The 22,660-nt window shown below is 39.8% G+C and overlaps 1 protein-coding gene across 8 annotated transcripts in view; it reads right to left on the reverse strand.

Moving 5' to 3' along the window:
* LOC124254202 (coronin-2B-like) overlaps positions 1 to 22,660 on the reverse strand; it is a 128,169-nt gene that overhangs the window by 35,145 nt on the left and 70,364 nt on the right. For all 8 annotated transcript variants that reach the window (XM_046688093.1, XM_046688096.1, XM_046688095.1 and 5 more), the window contains 4 exons: positions 4,426 to 4,617; positions 2,376 to 2,492; positions 1,237 to 1,386; positions 352 to 516 (listed from right to left, as the gene is read on the reverse strand). In XM_046688093.1, the coding sequence (XP_046544049.1) occupies positions 352 to 516; positions 1,237 to 1,386; positions 2,376 to 2,492; positions 4,426 to 4,617 (624 nt within the window). The remainder of the gene's footprint in view (positions 1 to 351; positions 517 to 1,236; positions 1,387 to 2,375; positions 2,493 to 4,425; positions 4,618 to 22,660) is intronic.

Below are 22,660 nucleotides of genomic sequence, written 5' to 3' on the forward strand. Positions count from 1 at the left end.
GCTGTCTCACAGTTGAAGACAATCATGGAAACATTATCAGGGAGAATCAGGAACATTATCAGATACAATCACAATTTCTGGTGCACCAAGGGGAAGTAACTCTGCACAGTAAATGGCTGCAACTCACCAAGGGGAAGTAACGCTGCACAGTGAGTGGCTGCAACTTGCCAAGGGGAAGTAACTCTGCACAGTAAATGGCTGCAACTCACCAAGCAGAAGTAACTCTGCACAGTGAATGGCTGCAACTTGATAAGGGGAAGTAACTCTGCACAGTGAATGGCAGTACTTGACCAACTTGGCCACCTGTTCCCACCTTACTGGCAATCAAACTGACAATGAAAGTGAGCTTACCGCGATGATATTGGTTGACCTTGGGTCTATAACACGTAGTTTCTTGTCCTTGCAGGTCGTGGCGAACATGGACCCCTCCCGGCTCCAAGCAATAGAGAAGATAGTGTCTGTGTGACAACCGATCACATTCACTGGCTCAGCCTGCTCAACGTTCCAGATGAAGCACTGTGGAAGACAAACAATCAAGGTCATGGTCAATGTCACCAGCAGCAACCTCCCTGGCACAATTAGTAATACAGCACCTTTCATGATACAATCAAACACTGGTGTGTTGACTGAGAATGTTTTTACACTTCTTTTTGCAATATTCCAACAATATCATGGCGGGGACACCAGGAATGGGCAGCACCCATTGTACCCATGTGGGGAATCGAACCCAGATCTTTCGGCGCGACGACCAAACACTTTAACCACTAGACTAACCACTAGACTGTGTTGAGGTTGATGGGACAAATGAAAATACTTCAAGTTATAACAGGTTCGACACAACAACAAAGGAAGACAAAATACAGAACACACAGGGACCAAGCTTTTACAACCTAAAATTCAACACAACACTGTTTGATTGCATTGTAAATTTTTGATGATGGGTGGTGGGTAAGCCTAGTGGTTAAGAACTTGTTCCCCATACTGAAGACCAGGGTTTGATTCCCTACATGGGCACAATGTGTGAAGCCCATTTCTCATGCCCCACTGCAATAATATTGCTGGAATATTGCTGAAAGCGTGCAGGCAACTTGTGTTACCTTGAAGTCATACTAACTGGAAGCTAGTTCAGTTGACGACGGCCAGACCCACCTTGAAGTCATATCCGGCAGACAGCAGGATGTTGGAGGGGGTCTACTGACTGGAAGCTAGTTCAGTTGACGACGGCCAGACACTTACCTTGAAGTCATATCCGGCAGACAGCAGGATGTTGGAGGCGGTAGGATGCCACTCAATGTAAGCCACCCGTCGCTGATGTCCGTGCAGGTCCACCTGCCATTCACTCAGGTTGGCGTAGAGACCTTCATTGGGAATCTGCCAGATCTTCACCTAGAAACAGATCACCAGGTTTACTTACGCGGAACGAGCACACTTTTTAAAAAGCTGGCAACCTGCTCATACATCCAGTGTTGCTTACAACTGTGTTTATGTTTGTCACAAACTGAGACATCAACCCAAGATGCTGGTGTGTGTGCGTGGACATCTCAAGGTTATCTTACAGTCTGGCGTCATAATACCAGTGTTCACGAATGGTGTTTCAAAGTAACAGGACATTGGGTCCTGTAAGTTTAAGATGTCTGTCTGACCCATTGAAAATACACGGGACCCATGGAATAAAATTAAACACACATTTCAGATTTAACATTTCTTATAATTGGCATTGACATTATTAACAAACATAAGAAAAATTAAGATAAAATAAACAGCAAACAAGTGTGGCATGTCACATATAACAACTTCAGTCAAAGTCATTGCGAAAGATACAGTCGGACACTGGGGCCGGCGGGTTGTAGACTTCCATCTGACCGTTGGCGAATCTGCCGGATTTGTCAGAGGGTCAGACACTATTCGCAACACTGTAATACATGTAGTACTTAGTGTCTGTCTGTGTCTGAGTACACAATGTGTAGGATCCACAAACGCAGGACGTTGTTCCACTTCTTTATTCAGGCCCATTACAGTTACAACTCATATTTACAATGCAAAACCTTTAAATTACGCTGTAATACGGTTGAAAACCGTGTAGCCCTATGCCTGAACGCTAGCATGGTTTCTGCTTCAGCCGACCTCTCTCTCACCACTGTCCGTGGCTCGCATCGCCTCCTCTCGCTGTCACATGACTGTCACATGACCCATACTCATGTTCTAATTATGGCTTACTGCTGTCATACAGATGCTATAACTGGCACTTACACAATGTGTTGATCTTACTGTGGTGTCTTAAGACCTCTAGCACTTAGTGTCTGTGTCTGTCTGTGTCTGAGTACATCACAAGATGATCTTGCCATGTGTCGGAGATGATCAAAAGCTATACTTACAGTGGAGTCGTCTGATCCAGAGGCAATGACCTGGTTGTCGAAGGGGTTCCACTTTAGGTCCAAGATGGCGCCAGCGTGACCGCTAACCTTGGGGATATTGATGTCCACTCGACCTCCCTGCAATAGTAAATACCATCATGCCACAAGGCTTGATAGAAGAATGTTGTTTCATGGCACGGTGTGCTCCCTGAACTTGAAACAGACAACTATTTCAGAGCTACAACCTAAATTGTCCTCTGGCAGGGCTCCAGATAACTTTTGGGGGTGCGAGTGTGCTTACACATCATATTGCAAGTGGAAGTGTACTGAGAATTTTGATGGAGTACTGACATGTTTTTGTGTGAGTGAGTTGGTGATATGGTTTGTCTGGACGATTCATCGATCACTATTTCCAACCATGTATTTGTATTTGAAGACGCGTGACAAATAACTGAGCGACCGTGGGATGCGCGAAATGTCAGGTCAAGACTGGATATAAATAGGAACAGTGTTGTTTTTAGCCAATCGAAAAATAGTGACGCATATAGTTGCATGGCAACACTTGTGATTCCTACTGTCGGGGTTTCCTCGTGTCAAATCGTGTTTCGCAAAAGAACTTGACAAGTATTTATCCGAAATAGATTTCCATTTGCACGATACGCACGGAAATTAAATGTTAGACGTACAAAGGTATTTATGTGCGTACACGATACGCTTGAAATCTTATATTATGTCGTACTTAATTGATTTTGAGGCGTACATTATGCCTGTACGCCCCTTATCTGTAGCCCTGCTCTGGGCTAGTGAAAATGCAATGATTGTAGCTCTCATTTACTAGTAGCATTTTTTAGGCTTTAATTCAGAACCAGTCCGCAGTACTTAATTAAGGTGCAAGCAACTGAATAAAAACAGACAATGTAGACATGGTAAGCATGTTTGTCTTTTAGAAGCAGGTCCTGAGCTTTAAGGTCAGAGGACTGGTGATAAAAGGTTTACACTTATCCTCTGGACTAAGACTTAAGAAACTCAAATTTCTCGGGTTCAGCAGCTTATCTGGAGCCTGTACAATCACCATGTGTTCAGACAAAGACCACAGACAGGTAACACACACCTGTACAGTGATGGAACAAGTGCATGACGATGACCCTAATTGTAGAAGATTGACCCAACTCTTTCAACTCTAGACAGGTTAGTGTTTGTTATCAGCAATATTCCAGCTATAGGTCGGCCTGCAAACAGTCTGGACCAAACAATCCAGTGACTGATATTGTGACAACATGAATCTCAGAGGTGACCTGTGATTTTTTCATACCCAGTAAACATGGAGCATATGTGATCTGAAGTCATCCTTCACGGTCCACTGGTTGTGTTTGTTTTTTGTTGACACTGCATCCAGCTTTATTCCAGCTGTTTGATGATGCATGTAAAGAATAAGTCTGGACCAGACAATCCAGGGATTGATATTATGAGCATCCGTGGTGTAGTGGTTAGAGCGTCCGCCCGGAGAGCGGAAGGTCGCGGGTTCGATCACTGACTGCGTCATACCAACAGACGTTAAAATAGGGTACTTGTTGGTCCCTGCCTGGCTCTCGGCATTAATGGGTACAACAAGGACTGGTCGGCTCGGAGTCAGTATAATGTGTCTGAGTGGGGTATTCATGCTTCACTGCGGCATGGTATCTCAGTGGGCTAGCACTATAAAACCAGCTTCAGTCTGGGCTAGTACAAGCAGCCGCACATACACATACACACGCATGCACGTCGTCATATGAGCGAAATATTCTCAAGCACGACGTTAAACCAACCACCACCACCACCATGGATACAATGATGCGATTCTGACCACCTGATCCCATTAGTCATCTTTACAACAAACAAGGATTGCTGGGGAATAGCCTTGAATTCCCTGGAACTTTAGAGGCAGAGAATTCATCCAGGATATATATTCCACCGGAATATAACACCCTAGATTATCAAGATCCTGACATATTCTGTTTCCATGACGATCGTTCATGCCATGCACTTGCCACCTCACCTTCTCCTCCATTGGTCGGTCTTGGTCTAAACTCACCTGATTGACAGGAAGTACAATGAAGGCTCCGCCCCCTGCACTCTCTGTGACGACCGCGATGTTCTTCGGGTTGACGGCACAGAAGCAACCATCATGAGCATTCTTTGTGATGCGAATATTTTCAAAACACATCTCCTTACGGAATGGTTTGCCGAAAACATGGCGGAACTTGGAGGACCGCATTCTGAAAGCCTGACGAAACAAAAACATGGGTCAAATATTGGTCATTCCATCCTTAGAGTCATTCAACACAGTTATTTGATATAAATAGAAGAATCAACATGGAACTGATTTGTGTACACAAAACATTCATTTAGAGTAAAGAATTTAATTAAGTCTTAACTGTCTTCAAACATATTAACATGTAACATGCACAGAGTGTTTTGTATGTATTGAAATGCCATACTGAGCAATTTTCCAGCTATATGGTAAAATATGTAAAACATCGACAATCCAGATATTTGCATTAGGAGTCTTGACCTACACATGGGATACGATGACATGCATCAAGCAGGGCCGCGTTTCACAAAGCTCTCGTAAGCCTAAGATCTCGTAGCATTTGTACCTCCTATGTTACAGTATAGGAGGTACAAATGTTACGATATCTTAGGCCTACGAGAGCTTTGTGAAACGGGCCCCAGGTCAGTAAGCCTGACCACACAATCCCACTAGTTGCTTCTTAAGAGTGAGTGAGTGAGTGAGTTTAGTTTTACGCTGCACTCAGCAATATTCCAGCTATATGGCGGCGGTCTGTAAATAATCGAGTCTGGACCAGACAATTCAGTGATCAACAACATGAGCATCGATCTGGGCAATTGGGATCTGATGACGTGTGTCAACCAAGTCAGCGAGCCTGACCACCCGATGCCGTTAGTCGCCTCTTATGACAAGCATGGGTTACTGAAGCTTCATTCTAACCTGGACCTTCACGGGTCTGCTTCTTAAGACAAGTATGGGTTGCTGAGGGCCAGTGGGTGCGAACCCTTTGACTGGAGCATCGTTGTTTGTGTGTTTGTTGTTCAATGCTGCATTCAGCAATATTACAGCTACATGACAGCGGTCTGTACTGATCGAGTCTGAACCGGACAATCCGGTGATCGACATTGTGAGCATCGATCTGTGCTATTGGGATATGATGAGCTTCATCAACCATGTCAGCAAGCTGGCCATCCAATCCCATTAGCCTAAATCTATGAGTGAGTGAGTGAGTACGGTTTTACGCCGCTTTTAGCAATATTCCAGCAATATCATGGCGGTGGACACCAGAAATGGGCTTCACACGTTGTCTAAATCTATGTCATCTTACAGAGGTCGAAACTTTGACTCAAACTGATGACATCGTCAGTTTGGTTCAATATTAATAGACACAAATTAGAAAATTATGCGGGAATAAGATTACCTGCCACCACGTTGGTGTTAATCTCAACTGTGGACGTTAGGAATGTCTGTACATGCAAGTTAATCTAGCCTATGTCTCTTCATCGTGTATCATAGAAACGGATGTGTACCATGATACATAGCAATGGAACATGTATGTACCATGATACGTATCACAGTACTGAGGTTGGTTAATACTCATGCCTTTATGTGTTAAAGGTGAGGTGACATGGTACAGGATACATATATATGTACCATGATACACGGTACCTTGAAACAGGTAATACTGTGCCCTCCTGTGTTATAGATAATATTGTGATATGGTACAGGGATACATATATGTACCATGATACAACAGTACCTTGAGACAGGTAATACTGTGCCCTCCTGTGTTAAAGATAATATTGTGATGTGGTACAGGGATACATATATGTACCATGATACAACAATACTGTGAGACAAGTAATAATGTGCCCTCCTGTGTTATAGATATTATTGTGATGTGGTACAGGGATACATATATGTACCATGATACAACAGTACTGGGAGAGAGGTGATACCAGGTGCCCTTGTATGTTATAGAATTTAATAAGACATGGTACAGGATACACATATGTAACATGATACGTAGCACAGTACTCGGGAAGGCAATATATAGGACAGTACCAGGTCTGTGTAATACTGTGCCCTGCCATGGTGTATATGTACCATGATACATACAACTGTATAGTGAGAGGTGATACTAGGTGCCCTTGTGCGTTTTAGAGAATATTGTGACCTGGTACAAAAGACATGATGTGATACAGGGATACATATATGTTCCACGATACAACAGCACTGTGAGCCAGGTAATACTGTGACCTACTGTGTTGACGAGGTCATGGTGACATGGCATAATGACATCAGGTCAAGATGTTTCCAAGGTTTTACTGGTTCTGACTCAGATCCACAGTGAATCTCTAATCTGTGGCATTGTTCTAAGTCATGGCTGGAATGTTCTGCCCCTTTGTCTTGACATTCTACTTACATCACGTACATATTACGTCATTCCATCATGTGACACGATGCTCTAATCTTTTGCTTCTCTAAATATCTTGGCCCGGAATGCCCTTTACAATCATCAGTCTTCAGCCTCTTTTTCCTCCTTCAACAACCGTTACAATCATTCTCCTTCAACACGCTTTACAATCAATCTCCATCAACATCCTTTACAATCATTCTCCTTCGGCACCCTTTACAATCATTCTCCTTCCAACACCCTTTACAATCATTCTCCTTCAACACGCTTTACAAGCAATCTCCATCAACATCCTTTACAATCATTCTCCTTCAACACCCTTTACAATCATTCCCCAATCATTCCCCTTCAACACCCTTTACAATCATTCCCCTTCAACACCCTTTATAATCATTCTCCTTCAACACCCTTTACAATCATTCCCCTTCAACACCCTTTACAATCATTCTCCTTCAACATCCTTTACAATCATTCTCCTTCGGCACCCTTTACAATCATTCCCCTTCAACACCCTTTACAATCATTCTCCTTCAACACCCTTTACAATCATTCTCCTTCAACATCCTTTACAATCATTCCCCTTCAACATTCCTTTAACAATCAATCATTCTCCTTCAACACCTCTTTACAATCATTCCCCTTCAACACCCCTTCACAATCATTTCTCCTTCAACACCCATTTTACAATCATTCTCCTTCGGCACCCTTTACAATCATTCCCCTTCAACACCCTTTACAATCATTCCCCTTCAACACCCTTTACAATCATTCCCCTTCAACACCCTTTACAATCATTCTCCTTCAACATCCTTTACAATCATTCTCCTTCAACACCCTTTACAATCATTCTCCTTCAACATCCTTTACAATCATTCTCCTTCGGCACCCTTTACAATCATTCCCCTTCAACACCCTTTACAATCATTCTCCTTCAACACACTTTACAATCATTCACCTTCAACACCCCTTACAATCATTCACCTTCAACACCCCTTACAATCATTCTCCTTCAACACCCATTTACAATCATTCTCCTTCAACACCCATTTACAATCATTCACCTTCAACACCCATTTACAATCATTCTCCTTCGGCACCTTCTACTCCTTAAGCTCTTAACCCTTGATGCCCTCACCATGTGTACAACCTTCAATTAAAGTTTGAATTTGACATGCTTACAAGATCAAATTCTTCAGGACATTTCTGTCCATGCTACAAATATGCCACAGATCAGAAAACAGGCCATGAATCTGAGTAACTTCCACAAAAGGATCTTTATGGTTGTCATGAATCTTGTTAGTCAAAGACGTTAATCATCTTACCACTCACTTAGCTTTGAGGAATGGCCTCTCAGCTTGTGGACAGTACAGTGTTAATAGATGGATTAAGATTAATCCTGTAATGCTGTGAGACAGATGTAGTGCTACCCAGGAATATATGAGCTTGTTTTGCCATGGGATTGTTACCTGAACGTTTCAAGAGAAAATAACTTTCATCTGCTGCTTCACAAAAAAATTGATCATTGGTATAGCTGTCCTGTCCTATAATACAAGGGGGTATGCACATTAAATGAAACCCCAAGAACAAGCAGGGTTGGTTTCTACAGTAGTCTAAGTTAACGCTCTTCAAGCACAGCACATGCATTTGTTTCACTTTTCCAACTACTGCGCATAGCCCCTTGTAATACAAACCAATAATAGCGAATGTGAAACTATGACCGTTTGTTAAACAACTTTTATCCTAAGTTGAATAAAATTCTGAGATTTAAAAGTTCAATTGGCAAGGTAAGATTATGAGGATTCACAATCTTCATTTCACTTTATTTGATTTAGTTTCTTGTTTAAAGTGAAATTCATCGGTATGTTTTCACTGCAAATAGACTATACACCAGACACCCTATCTGAAAAAGTGAGAATGGTTGCTATGCTGCTTTTGACTATATTCCATCAATTCATCGATAACACAAAGGGGGACACCAGAAATGGGCTTCACACATTGTACCGCTGTGGAGAATCGAACCCAGGTCTTCAGTGTGATGAGTGAACGCTTCAACCACTAGGCTACACCACTGGCCTAATCTTCAAACGTCTTCTACTCCATCCTAACTTACAATTTTCTTTGTGTCACTTAGTTGTTTAATGCTGCACTTCCAATATTCCCTGCTATATGATGATCTGTAAACATTTGCCTATGGACCTAACAATCCAGTGTTTGATATTGTAAGCTTGAGAAATGATCCTCATAGTAGAGGTACACCGAGATACGACTAACCAGGTTTACAAGCCTCACCAACCAATCAATGAACTTGTCTCATAAAACCAGCAAATACCCATGAACATCTGGGTTTGGTCTTCAGCAACCCATACTTGTCTTAAGAGGTGACCAACAGGATCGAGTGGTCAGGTTCGCTGACTGGGTTGCAGTGTATGAAATAAGGCCCGTACGACCGCCCGAGACGGGCTAGATTTCTGATGCACGGTCTAGATTTACAGCTAGCCAGCCCGATGGTCTGGTAATTTTTTGTTTAGATATTCCATACATCTGAGTAAATTCACTGTATCTTGGTGTCTGGTCTGGTTAAACCCATTTTGGGCTGGTAACATTTTGAAGTTACCAGCCCTCATGTCTGGCTGGGTTTTTGGCTTATTTCATACACTGTTGGTTGACACATGTCATCATATCCCAATTGTGTAGATCGATGCTCTTGATGTCAATCACTGGATTGTCTGGTCTTATTTACAGACTGCAGACTGTAATTTTGCTGAGTGTATTGTTAAACAAACAAACAAACAAACACACAAAACAAGCACTGGTTGACAAAGACCTTTTCTAAACCAGAATCATCCCATGCGTCGAGCAGGAGAACTTAAACAAATATACCTTGCAAATTAATATAATTACACAGTCCATAAATATTATGTGCCTTCATAAATTTGAAGGTATTACAGCCGGAAAATTTATTTGTGACCAATAGCGAAACTAGGGGCCTCAAATATTAACATCACGTCAACACATAGTGTTTATCTGGTAGAGCACCTACTCCCCCTTGTCAAGTTGACAAACGGAGTCCGACCTCCTGGCAGTAAACTAGGCCAACACTGGGGCAGGATGAAATCTCATCATATCATCCTGTGTAAGTCAACTTCAGCAGGTGTTCATGTTATACAGCCTTCATGTCAGGAATGAACCTGTGTGAATATGTGACTGGGCTGATTTAGGTCCCTTGAAACAGAAGGGTAATGTCCCGATTAACTGAGACGTTGGTTCATTAAGAATGTACACCTGATACTTAGTGAGTGAGTGTGTTGGGTTTTATGCTGCTTTTAGCATTATTCTGCAATATCACGCGGGGAACACCAGATATGGGACTTACACATTGTACCCACGTAATAATAATAATAATGCTAATGCTAATTTTGGCACCTAGAATCCAAAGCGATGCTGTTCTCTGGCGTTACATTATTACCCTGACGGAATTGTACTTTCAAAGCTGCTACTAAGCGCCAAGCTCGACTGTATAGGTCCGTACATCCGCTTCTCAGGTACCCATTTTAAACAGCTGGGTGGACTGAGTGCAATGTTGACGAAGTGCCTTGCCCAGGGACACAACACAGTATGAGACCCAGGTCACAAATTTTGGTGTCTCCACCGGGATTCGAACCGGGGCCTTTGGCATGAGAGGCCAGCATGCTAACCACTACACCACTGTGCTCCATGTACCCATCCAACATGAGTCCTCAGCGTGACGAGCGAACGCACTAACTAGTGGTGTTCCAATTAATTGAAATAATCGAGGATCGGTCGCAGTGACCAAACGACCAAGTAATCGAGCACATTTTCTCACAATCGAACACAAACGATTTTGGAACTACTGTTTTAGTCTTTGAAACACTTGATGATGGAACGTATCTTAGAAGCTGTCAGGGCTTGAAAATGTGTTAAATTGTTAGAAAACTCACTTCACTGACTGAAAAGTCATGACTTATTGTTTCTTAAGGACTCCGGTAAGTTTATGTTCATGATATATTAGTCATCACTTTAATGTAGCAAGTTGCATCATGTTATACATATCTGCAATAACAACCTGAATAGAAAAATCTGAAATATGACGCTAACCAATTTTTTTCGATGATTGTTCGTTAGTAATGAAGCAATCATCAATTGTGAGATTTCAACCAATTCCCAACACTAGCACTAAACCACCAAGCTACTCCACCCACGCCTGTTGTCATGTGATTGATGGGACCTAAGAAAATACTTCAAGTTATGTTAGGTTCGAGTTATATTAGGTGCTGTTGTTCAAACCACCTTAGCGCTACCATTGTCATAAGTCTATGTTAAGGTATGGGAGTTCAGGCACTACCATTGTCATGGTTAAGGTAGGGAGTTCAAACCACCTTAGCACTACCATTGTCATAAGTCTATGTTAAGGTATGGGAGTTCAAACCACCTTAACGCTACCATTGTCATAAGTCTATGTTAAGGTATGGGAGTTCAAACCACCTTAGCAGCTACCATTGTCATAAGTCTATGTTAAGGTATGGAGTTCAAACCACCTTAGCTACCATTGTCATAAGTCTATGTTAAGGTATGGGAGTTCAAACCACCTTAGCACTACCATTGTCATAAGTCTATGTTAAGGTATGGGAGTTCAAACCACCTTAGCTACCATTGTCATAAGTCTATGTTAAGGTATGGGAGTTCAAACCACCTTAGCACTACCATTGTCATAAGTCTAAGTCTATGTTAAGGTCTATGGGTAGTTCAAACCACCTTAGTATCTACCATCTGTCATAAGTCTATGTTATGAAGGTATGGGAGTTCAAACCACAAAATTTATTGTTAGTAAACAACAAATGTAACCTGTTTTCTGTTATCACTGATATGTCTTCTGTTTAAGATGGCTTTCTTAAGCTTCATTTGTTCTGCTTTCCCAACACTTTTAATAGCTAAGAATTTTGTGACAGGTTCACTTGTTCAGCAAATCTAACTTACACAATTTCCTCTTCAATAACCGAACTATCAGTATATCCATCATCATAAATGGAAAAACAACCAGATTTCCTGACATCATCCATGATAATTCCAGTGATTTCCTGGGCAGTAAAGTCAATATAAATGTTTTTGCTTGTTTGTCATTTGTGTAAGTGTTTTGTTTTGGAGATTAAATGACTAAAGGTAAGTTATGTCTCTAAAAAATTAGGGTGCCATAAGGGCACCGAGGACATTTTTTATCCGTGCCATTTCAATATTTACTGTGCCATGGCACGCTAATAGTATTTCGAACCCTGGTAAAAGAAAACATACAACAGTATGGTTGGTAACGGCTGCAGTGATGTATCATGTGGTTTCTTGAGACGTTGTCGCGGTGGATAATGGTGTCCAAATCAGCATCCAAACATGGCAATATGCTACAAAACAGGTGTTGTTATCCAGTAAGTTGTACCTTGTCATTAAGTGGTTGATTCGACAGTCATAGATTAAAATACAATTTTTAAGCAAAAATCGATCTTCCCAGAGCCCCTCAATTTCAAACACTGGTTGGACAACTTTCATAACATGTTTCAATCTCACAAAATCATCTTGGAGAAAAAATACAAAACAATATAAAAAAATCATTAAAAAACTCAAACCCACCTGTCACCAGCTCAAAATCACTTAATGCTAGAATCAGCAAAACCAGACAAGTACGACATCATCGCTATCCCACAATTGGCTGTCTGGCAGACAAACCGTTCAACACATACACACGTCGTTGTCCGCTTTCCCCATGATTCAATGGTGGATAACAACCGAGCCCTCAGAGGAAGACACAATGAGAACAAACCTGCGTGTGTAAACAGTCAACAAAACACTGGGTGATGGGAAGTATGGCGTAAACAACTCACAGATGCTCTCGTCTTGTCAATTACCTGATACGCATATTTGTAATTTTTGTTTGAAAAACATGTATTTATGAGAGTAATTTGATGTTAATACCTATCTGAGCGTCAACCTGTACTTTAGAATTAACAGATTTTTTTTCATTCACCTGATAAAGGGGCAAGTATTAGCCCCAAACGTTGTGTGTAAATAATATAGAAGTTTCACATTCATATCAAGTGTGTTGTATTACGGTCCCAACTTCTAAACGCCTATCAAACATCAGATTTTTTTAAGAAACCTGAAACAGGAACTTAAACAGCTTCACCAAATTTTAACTTAAATGATCCATCAAAAGTTTAGACTCACTAGTGAAAATATAGCCACGTACTACAGTAAATAATGAAACTCAGAGAAAATTGGCGAATTCTTAACAAAACTTTACACCAAAATGCAGCCGTTCACATGCACAATATTTACACGTTTTTCAGCATTTTGATGCATGATCCTCGTGCAATTCATCTGCATAAGGTTTGCAGTTGATTCCCCCAAGTAAGTGGAGAAATTCATCTTCGCTGTAACCATATATATATACATAACATACAGTGAGTGCTTTAAGTGAGTCTAAACTTTTGATGGGTAGTATATTATAAAAGATACAAGAAAATTATTTAATACTACACTAAAATAAGTCCCTCCCCAATTGAGTTTTGAACGTTCCAACTACCACTATCATTACAGTTAGCAAACAAAATGACATCAAGAACCATTGATAATATGTCAATCTGAACGACTTCAGAAACAAAGGTGAGTCAAAATTAAAATTAAAATTATAAAGAAATGTGTTCACTAAAGTAAAATATCTACTATTAGCTGCCCACGCACAATGTTCATAAAAATACTAGTAAATTGACCCGATAATCACCCAGTCTTTAAATAACATTATTCCCCCCCATCCCCCACCATTGTAAAGATGTTATATTTAGTCCATAAGTCTTGCAACATCACTTAGGTTGTGCGTAGGCATAGGAGGTTAATTACCCGAGCATAGTAGACCAACATATATGCAGATTTGGGCTGTGGGTACAAGCTTCAGTGGTGAAGTGTAGCCTATGCAGTATTAGTTCTCATGTTTCAACTCGAGGTGTATGCTGACATAAGTTTGTTTTACTCTTTATTACAAACAGATACACTGTATATGTAACTGTTTCAAAAATTAGAAAATCCGAACCAAACTTTGCATGGCACCTCTCCTTTAGACAAAGAAGCTGTCTTCCAATTTTGAAAACATTTTGACAGATACTTTTCAAGTTATTGATTGAACAAACTTTTTTAAGTTCAAATTTTTCAATTAATGTGATTCTTAAAATTATTAAAATATCATAATAATAATTTGCACTGCACCTTTCCTTCAGACAAAGATGGTGGTTCCTAAACTTGAAACAATCTAACCAATAGTTTTTAAGTTTTGAATCTCTTTAGACGGAATACATTTGTATAACTATACATGTACCCCAAACCTTTTTAGGTTGGGGTGTGAAACAGAGCATGCTTAACAGAAAATGTACTTTAGACATGACCAAACTGGAATATTCAATTTAGATCCGTCAACTAATCCAAGAGCTCACCCGCCTGCAGTCTTCCTCCAGAACTTTTTACTGACCATGCAAGCACGGCTGGAGTGTGTATAGATCATAGCGCCATCTATTGACAAACTCCCTGCTCAGTGTTGATCTGGGGAGACCTGCCTGCTATTACACATCTTTTTCATTAGTTCTGTTTCATCTCCACTTGTTCCAAGAATCATGGACAAAAGCATCCCCTGATTGTTGTGTGTATTGTACACTAGCAGAGATGCAAACCCTGAATCCAATAAAAGCGGAGTCATGCCCGAGCAAAGTCAGGCCCAAGCCCAGAAGCTGCGAGTTGGAGGTGAACACGTGGTCGGCTCCGCCATTTTGTTTCACTTACATATGGGCTATGACATACATTTGGAAAACCTTCATGAAACTTTGTCGTCAATAACACCCAATATACACAATCAATATCCAAAAGATCGAACCCTACGCTCCTGAATGCTTCTACCGGTGTTGACTCCAAAAAATCACCGGTGACTTACGAAATTATTTTTTAAAAGACAAATTGGGCAGCGGATTTCGTACTTTAAAATCGGAGTAACTCCGCCAAAATTGGAGTGGTTGGCATCTCTACACTGAGTCGATCACTCCAATAGGGACAAGTTTCGTCTCAATCACCGCTCAGCTCAGAGACGCTTACTTCGAAGGGGAAAATTACAAAAAATGTTAATGGATTGTTCTGGTCAAAATAACAAATGAGTCAAAGAGCTAAGCTTCATGTTGTTTTGAATGGTATTCAAATTATAGTTCTGCTGATTTGACTGCTGTTAAATTCTGAACTCTGCAACACTAAAGCCTTATGATTGATTATGAGTCTTTGGCATTTAGAAGTGAAACACATAATGGGATGAAGGAGTAAAATATAATGTCGTGTTCGTAAAAACAAAGAAGTTACAACAACAAACTCTCGTCTTTATGTGATTTGTTTGGTTTGGGTTTTTTGGTGAATGCCACTGTGCAATATTCCAGCTATATGGTGGCCATCTGTAGTAACAGAATCTGGACCAGACAATCCAGTGATCAACATCATGAGCATTGACCGCAATTGCAATATTATGATGACATGTGGCAGCCAGCCTGACCACCCGATCCTGTTAGTCACCTCTTACGACAACCATGGGTTGCTGAACATCAATTCGAACTCAGATCTTCACGGGTATCCATAAGATTGAAGTCTCGGGACTTGATGGACCTGTGTTTTTGTGGTCAACACTTTTTTCAGCAATACTTCTGCTATGTGAGTGACTGAGTGAGTTTAGTTTCACGCTTTTAATATTCTAGCAATATCACGCATGGGACACCAGAAATGGGCTTCACACATAGTACCCATGTGGGGATTCGATCCCAGGTCTTCAGCTGAGGACCCGTCCCTTCAGCTACATGGTGGTCACTACATAACTGGAGTTTGGATCTTCAAACAGCTATAATGAGCAAGTGGTCACTACATAACAAACAGTGATCAATATAATGAGCAACAATCCATGTCTTCGGATATAAGGATACACAATCAGCCATAAAACAATGCCTCAATAATGATCCAATTGGTTGTGTTTAACAAGCAGCATGGGTTTCCATGGTTACTGGGCCATATCTAATCTTGGAATCTAACAAGCAGCATGGCCATGGCAAAACCAGTGATTGATAGTATGAGCAATATCTGCTGATGTCAGGATGTGATGACAGACTACATGTCATCCGATCTCCTGTGTGTGAAGAAGTTTCAACACCACTTCCAACAATACAGCTTGTCAGCTGGATGTAGCAGAGAAACCTGTATTTAGGCAGATGTAAGACATATATGATTTACCACTTTGGTGTAATCAAAGATCATGGGTAATGTGCTCAACAAAGGATTGAATTCAGCGTGAAGTTGAGATTTAAACCAATGATCATGCCATCCTGGAACACTTAAGGGAGACAACTCTGTGACCAATGTCCCAAGTATATCAACAGAGAGAGGCAAGAAAAGTATCAAAATTATGATGTTCATTCAATCTACTTTCCCTTAAAAGAATATATATATTGAAAATTCAGCATAAAGAACTTTTACTACCTGATCATAAAATCCTGGAAAACCTAAGGGAGACAACTCTGTGACCTCTGTTCCAAGCATGTCAACAGAGAGGAGGCAAAAAACATATCAAATTATGACATTCACTGAAACTTACCAAGTTTCAAACTACCTTCCCTTAAAATAATATATAAAAAATTCAGCAAAAACAACTTTTACCACATGATCATGCCATCCTGGCAAGTCGAAGGGAAACAACTGTGTTACCCATATCCCAAGTAGGTCAACAGAGGCAGGAAGACATAAATCAAAATATGACATTCATTGAAACTTTTCACAGCGTTTCAAACTACATTCTCTTAAAAAAAATTAAAAAATTCTGCATTTATAAATAGCTGTTACCCAGTGCATCCACCTGTTGTTTTCACACCACACCTATACATTGAGATCATGTTCATCTCGCAGACAGTACCGACTTTACCCTGAGGGCAATAACCCACAATCAGTCATCACATGACACATATTTGTCATCTTGTATGTCACAACCATTAAAACTGACAGCATCGCATGTAGGTCATCTGTCTTCAATCGTTAGCAATCATCGTAATTTTCTAAATAAAAATTCCAGTGTAATTTACCAAATCAACAATGCAAAATGTCATACATGCACGTTTAGAAATGTATGATAAAAACAACAGTATGATCTAATGGTTCTATCTCAAACAAATCAAGTATGATATATTCAAAGTTTTGATGTTGAACTATTTAAAGAAGATAAACAGACAACTGAAAGGTCAATATGCAAAACTAAAGAGAAATTATACATCAAGCATAACAAGGTGCTAGTCAGTCAAATCACAGGAATTTGTAAATTTCAGAAGTAAAACCCTTAAATCTGACAATTTAAACAAAAAAGAGTGGGTGAGTCGTGTTTTACGCCGCTATTGCAATCATGGCAGTGGACACCAGAAATGGGTTTCATACATTGTAACCATTTGTGGAATCGAACCCAGGCCTTCATCATGACAAGTGAACACTTTACCTACTTAGCTACGCTACGATCCTGAACAAATAGAATGTCATCAAGAAAGGAACAGGTATGCCAAAGGTCAGTCTGGCAGGCAGTCAATTTCAAAGAAGATGTTACCAAGCCAATATACCTCAGGCATGATAAGAAAATTTAAGAGCATGGCCCAAACAATTTCAAAATGCAAATATCACAAAATAAAAGCACATATATGTTCGGTTTGAACAATAATGAGCAGGTAATGTCGGAGTCAGATTTCCACATTAACACCTGAAGCTAACAAGCAGTCCAAGGTCAGGTGAGGTGAAATTGGGTTTAACGTCGTTCTTGAGAATATTTCCCTCATATGACGACGTGTAAATGCGGCTACTTGTACTAGCCCAGACTGAAGCTGGTTTTATAGTGCTAGCCCACTGAGATACCATGCCACAGTGAAGCATGAATACCCCACTCAGACACATTATACTGACTCCGAGCCAACCAGTCCTTGATGTACCCATTAATGTACCCATTAATGCCGAGCGCCAGGCAGGGACCCACAAGTACCATATTTTAACGTCTTTCGGTATGACGCGGTCGGGGATCGAACCCTCAACCTTCCGGTCTCCGGGCGGACGCTCTAACCACTACACCACGGAGGCGGTCCAAGCAGGCCAAGATATACACTGACTTGACATTTAGTTAGCTAAGCTAATAATTTTATTTGTCTATCACCTGGATTTGTCATATTCATGACAATCACATTTAATACAATATTTAATACTCGCTATGAATGTTTTATAACAATATTATGAATATCTGCTAACATTTGACTGTTCTTGGATAATGAAGTTGATAATATTTGTGTCAAGTGATCTCACATAACAAGACAGGCATGTTTGGTATGGATTTGAGTTATTCCCTCCCTTGTCTTGTGGGCGTCATTGAAAACAAGTCTAACTAGATTTTATTTGCGAAGACCATGAACTGTAGATGCTGTCATAGTCACAAGGATATATCTTGACCTGCTGAGAGGCCACTATTGATAATACATCCTTAGACGGAATTAGTGAGTGAGTGAGTGAGTACGGTTTTACGCCGCTTTTAGCAATAGTCCAGCAATATCACGGCAGGGGACACCAGAAATGGGCTTCACACATTGTACCCCTGTGGGGAATCGAACCTGGGTCTTCGGCGTTACGTAGACGCAGACGGAATTAGAAACTAACTTCATGTTACTTGTAGTGGTATAACTACCACCTACATTACTCCATGAACAGGACTAATACAGGTGAAGAGGCTCTAATATGTTGATATACATCTCAATATTAAAATACAACGTTCATATTACTCTTACTTACGGAAATCACAATTTACAAAATCAAAATTTTCAACAAAATATTTTCCCCCTAGAATGCCTGCTGAGTGAACATACTTTGCACATCCCCAAAACAATCAGCTTACCACAGATTTATCCACCACTGACCAACCCAAAAGGATAGCTACTCTAAGTCAACAGTCTATCTCTATCTGGCTTGTCACAGATTTATCTACCACAGACCAACCCAAAAGGATAGCTACTCTAAGTCAACAGTCTATCTCTATCTGGCTTGTCACAGATTTATCCACCACAGACCAACCCAAAAGGTGAGCTACTCTAAGTCAACAGTCTATCTCTATCTGGCTTGTCACAGATTTATCTACCACAGACCAACCCAAAAGGTGAACTACTCTAAGTCAACAGTCTATCTCTATCTGGCTTGTCACAGATTTATCCACCACTGACCAACCCAAAAGGTGAGCTACTCTAAGCCAACAGTCTATCTCTATCTGGCTTGTCACAGATTTATCCACCACAGACCAACCCAAAAGGTGAGCTACTCTAAGCCAACATCATATCAATAACATCAAACGCTTTAAAAATGTTGCTCATAAAAATGTTTGAAGGTCAAAATATTCTTCATAATAGTAACGTCATTGTATGGTTGACTGAATATGACCATTCTATTTTCACCTGTAATCAACCCAAGTGTAATATTGACCGTTCTTTTCCAAAACCTCCCTGACAACTCATGCATATATTTCTCATCATCAAGTAACAATCAGATGGTGTACGTGCAGAAATGACGCACGGATCCTTTGTGAAGCTTTATGTGTCCACGGTCGATACTATCACTGAATCTCAATACATCACTATACATTGATTAAGTCAGCGTAACATCCACCGTCGTGACCGGTTTGTCTCTAAAACCAGTAGTTGTTTGGACAGAAATAGCTGAACGTCGTTCCAGTCCTGACACGACAGACACGGTGGTTGTGATAGGTGCATTAGTTGCAGACCATGTACAGACTCCGTCCAACGTAGCGACCATTCTCATCCCATTGTCTGCATCTTCTAACTCAGTGGAACCGATCTGATATTTACATCAAAATTCAGGGCCAAATTTGTGTTTCTACATTCTATTGTAAATTTCATAAATCTGGCAACAAAAATGCATGAATGTTTGAACATCATTTTGGAATCTTTTATGATGTTATTTTGAATGAATTATAGTTTTGGGAAAATATTATCAATAAGTTTGGTTCTGACAGTCACATCATAAAATGAGTGAGTGAGTAAGTTGGATTTTATGCTGCTTTTAGCAATATTCCAGCAATATCAGTCAGTTACACCAGAAATGGACTACACACACAAAATGAAGATGTGTATCCAGGAACATTAACATAATATTATATCAATTCCAGAGAGGATCCAATACCAGGAACTCAACTAGGGATGTCACCATACATACATGTCATACATCACGATACCTATATTCGCGGCATTATTGCGTAAATTTAGTTACATTTTGAACATTAATATTTCATATTTTATTATTGTCCATGAAAACATCAACATTTTTTTATTCTCAGAGATTAAAAAGGTCTAATTTCCCATCTTTGTGCATGAAAAATAATCATTTATAACTCTCATCGCATCAAAAAACATGATACAATTGCAAAATGTAAACGATACATAAACATATTGAAACTGATACTTTCAAAACTAAATATCGATACAGTTTTGAATGTATCAATAATTGTATCATCTTAGAAAAAAGTATCCATGCATCGACGTATCCATGTATCATGGCAGTATTAGTAGTCTGTCAGAGTCTGTCAGTATTAGTATGATGAAATCTTGGATACTTAACAAAATTGAAAATGATGTCACAAGAATATGTACCCTTTCCAGGGAAAAGGATTTCTTCATGAAAGTTGAATTTCATTTTGTATATTACATTTGACCAAGGTGAAACGAGGTGAAAGGTCACTTCCAAAAATTAACAGTAACACAAAATTAAAAATACAACATATCGAAGCTCATTATAAACAATAATTGCTTTGTCCAAAGAACTGAAGCTTGCATCGCGATGTTAGTCCATGGTTCATGCACACACAATATATATAATATATATACACAACAGTGTGTGATTCAAAGTAACTACATTGGTGTTTTAACAAGCGAAAACTGAAGAAGATTGATGTCTAACACAGGCCATGTTTTCCAAAATCATGCAGGGATTTAAAGTAATGTTAAGCCAATACTGGAACAACATTTCTAAGCGATTTCATTGAGGACTACAGTACTGACAATCATCGGAAGTTTGAGTGGTGAGGTGTTCGCTTGTAGCCTTTAGCAATATGCCAGCACAAAGATGTATGTCGTCCTTGGCCAGCAATATCACGGCAGGGGACACCCCGGAAATGGGCTTCACACATTGTACCCATGTGGGTCTTTGGCGTGAGACGCGAACACTTTAACCTCCAGGCTACCCCACTGCCCCCAATGAGTTTGATATTCAGCGAAAAATCAATTCTGGATGAGAATAGAAATATACATATATCTTCTATATATTTCATTTCTGCTAATAATTATACATTTTTCGATCAGCATACATATAATTCTGCACATCCTGTTGGATCGCTACTTAACTCTTTCAACACCAGTCAACCAGAGGCATTTACTGCCATGACACCGAGTTCCCAGAGACCCTGAGGTCATAGATGAAGCCTATGTTTATGAAAGAAATTATAAGCTTGTAAAACGTTACTGCTACTACATCCCATACACCATTTAAAAGATCAAATCCTACTGTTGATAAATATGAAGTTTATTTTATAATATTATTCAAATAATTCAACATAACTTAAATAAATGTATTTTTGAATGAAAGAAATGCAAGCTTACATTATAAGCGTCCAGATAAATACATGAAAGCGAAAAAAACTATGGCGATTTTTTCCATTTGTGACGTGTCATAACATGCCCATGCCTTTTCTTTTATACTTTCATTTTCGTAATCAGAAAATTATTATAAACAGATTTCTTAAATATATATGTGACAATTAAGCCTATTTCCGATATCTGTGGCTTTCATTTCGGTAACATGACATACTGGCGGAAAATACCTCCGTTTTTGAAGCCATTATGGAATAACATGCGGTGAGTCGTTTGATGTCGGGACATCGTTGAAGCTCTGAACATCAACAATATCACTGTACCCTTGCCAGAGTATTTTCACAAGTTGTAAGAAGCGATTTTTATTGGATAAAGATTGGTTTCTAATGGCTTTTTGTACAGTCTCTCTGCTATAAAGGGTGGAAGTGATTGGTGCGATATCGAGTACCGTGACCTAAGGCAATAACCAATCATATTGGCAATGGATGCAGATCCTCGTCAAAGCCTAAAAACTTTTAGATTTAGACAAAAGTTTTGGGTAAAATAATGCTATTCTGAACATATTAAGCGGGAAATGGCTACCTGCTCGTGAAATTATGGAACTTATTGGGCGATATTATCGTGCTAGTATGACCTAATGACAAAAATGCTTCATGTATATATTTTAAGCATTGAAACATGGAGTGTCCGAGAATTGAATTTGGCCGAGACCCGAGATGTCACTTGTCGAGTGACTTGACTTGCATTACGAGATCGCTGCAAAAGATGGAAATAGTAATTTTATATGCGTTTTGACAACTTTTATGAATGTTGTTGTTGATTTTGTTCATTGGTTTATTCAGTTTATTTAATAATTTCCTCGAAACACCGTTGCTTTGCTGTTTGACAGTGTTATTGTGGAGTCCATTATCCGAAGCATGTGTCGAGAATGCGTTGTTTCAATAACATTGCGAAAAATAGTTTATAATTTTAATTCTGCGGATAATATATGATCCGTTGAAATTTAATAAGTGTTTTTCAGACATTATGAAATGTGATAGATTTAATATATATAGGATGCGCCAAGTCAGGTAGGTTCACAAAAATTTTGGCGTGACTACTG

This window comes from Haliotis rubra, unplaced genomic scaffold (genome assembly GCF_003918875.1).
Source record: "Haliotis rubra isolate DU_JTF1 unplaced genomic scaffold, ASM391887v1 Scf568, whole genome shotgun sequence".
Classification (NCBI taxonomy): Eukaryota; Metazoa; Mollusca; class Gastropoda; order Lepetellida; family Haliotidae; genus Haliotis; species Haliotis rubra.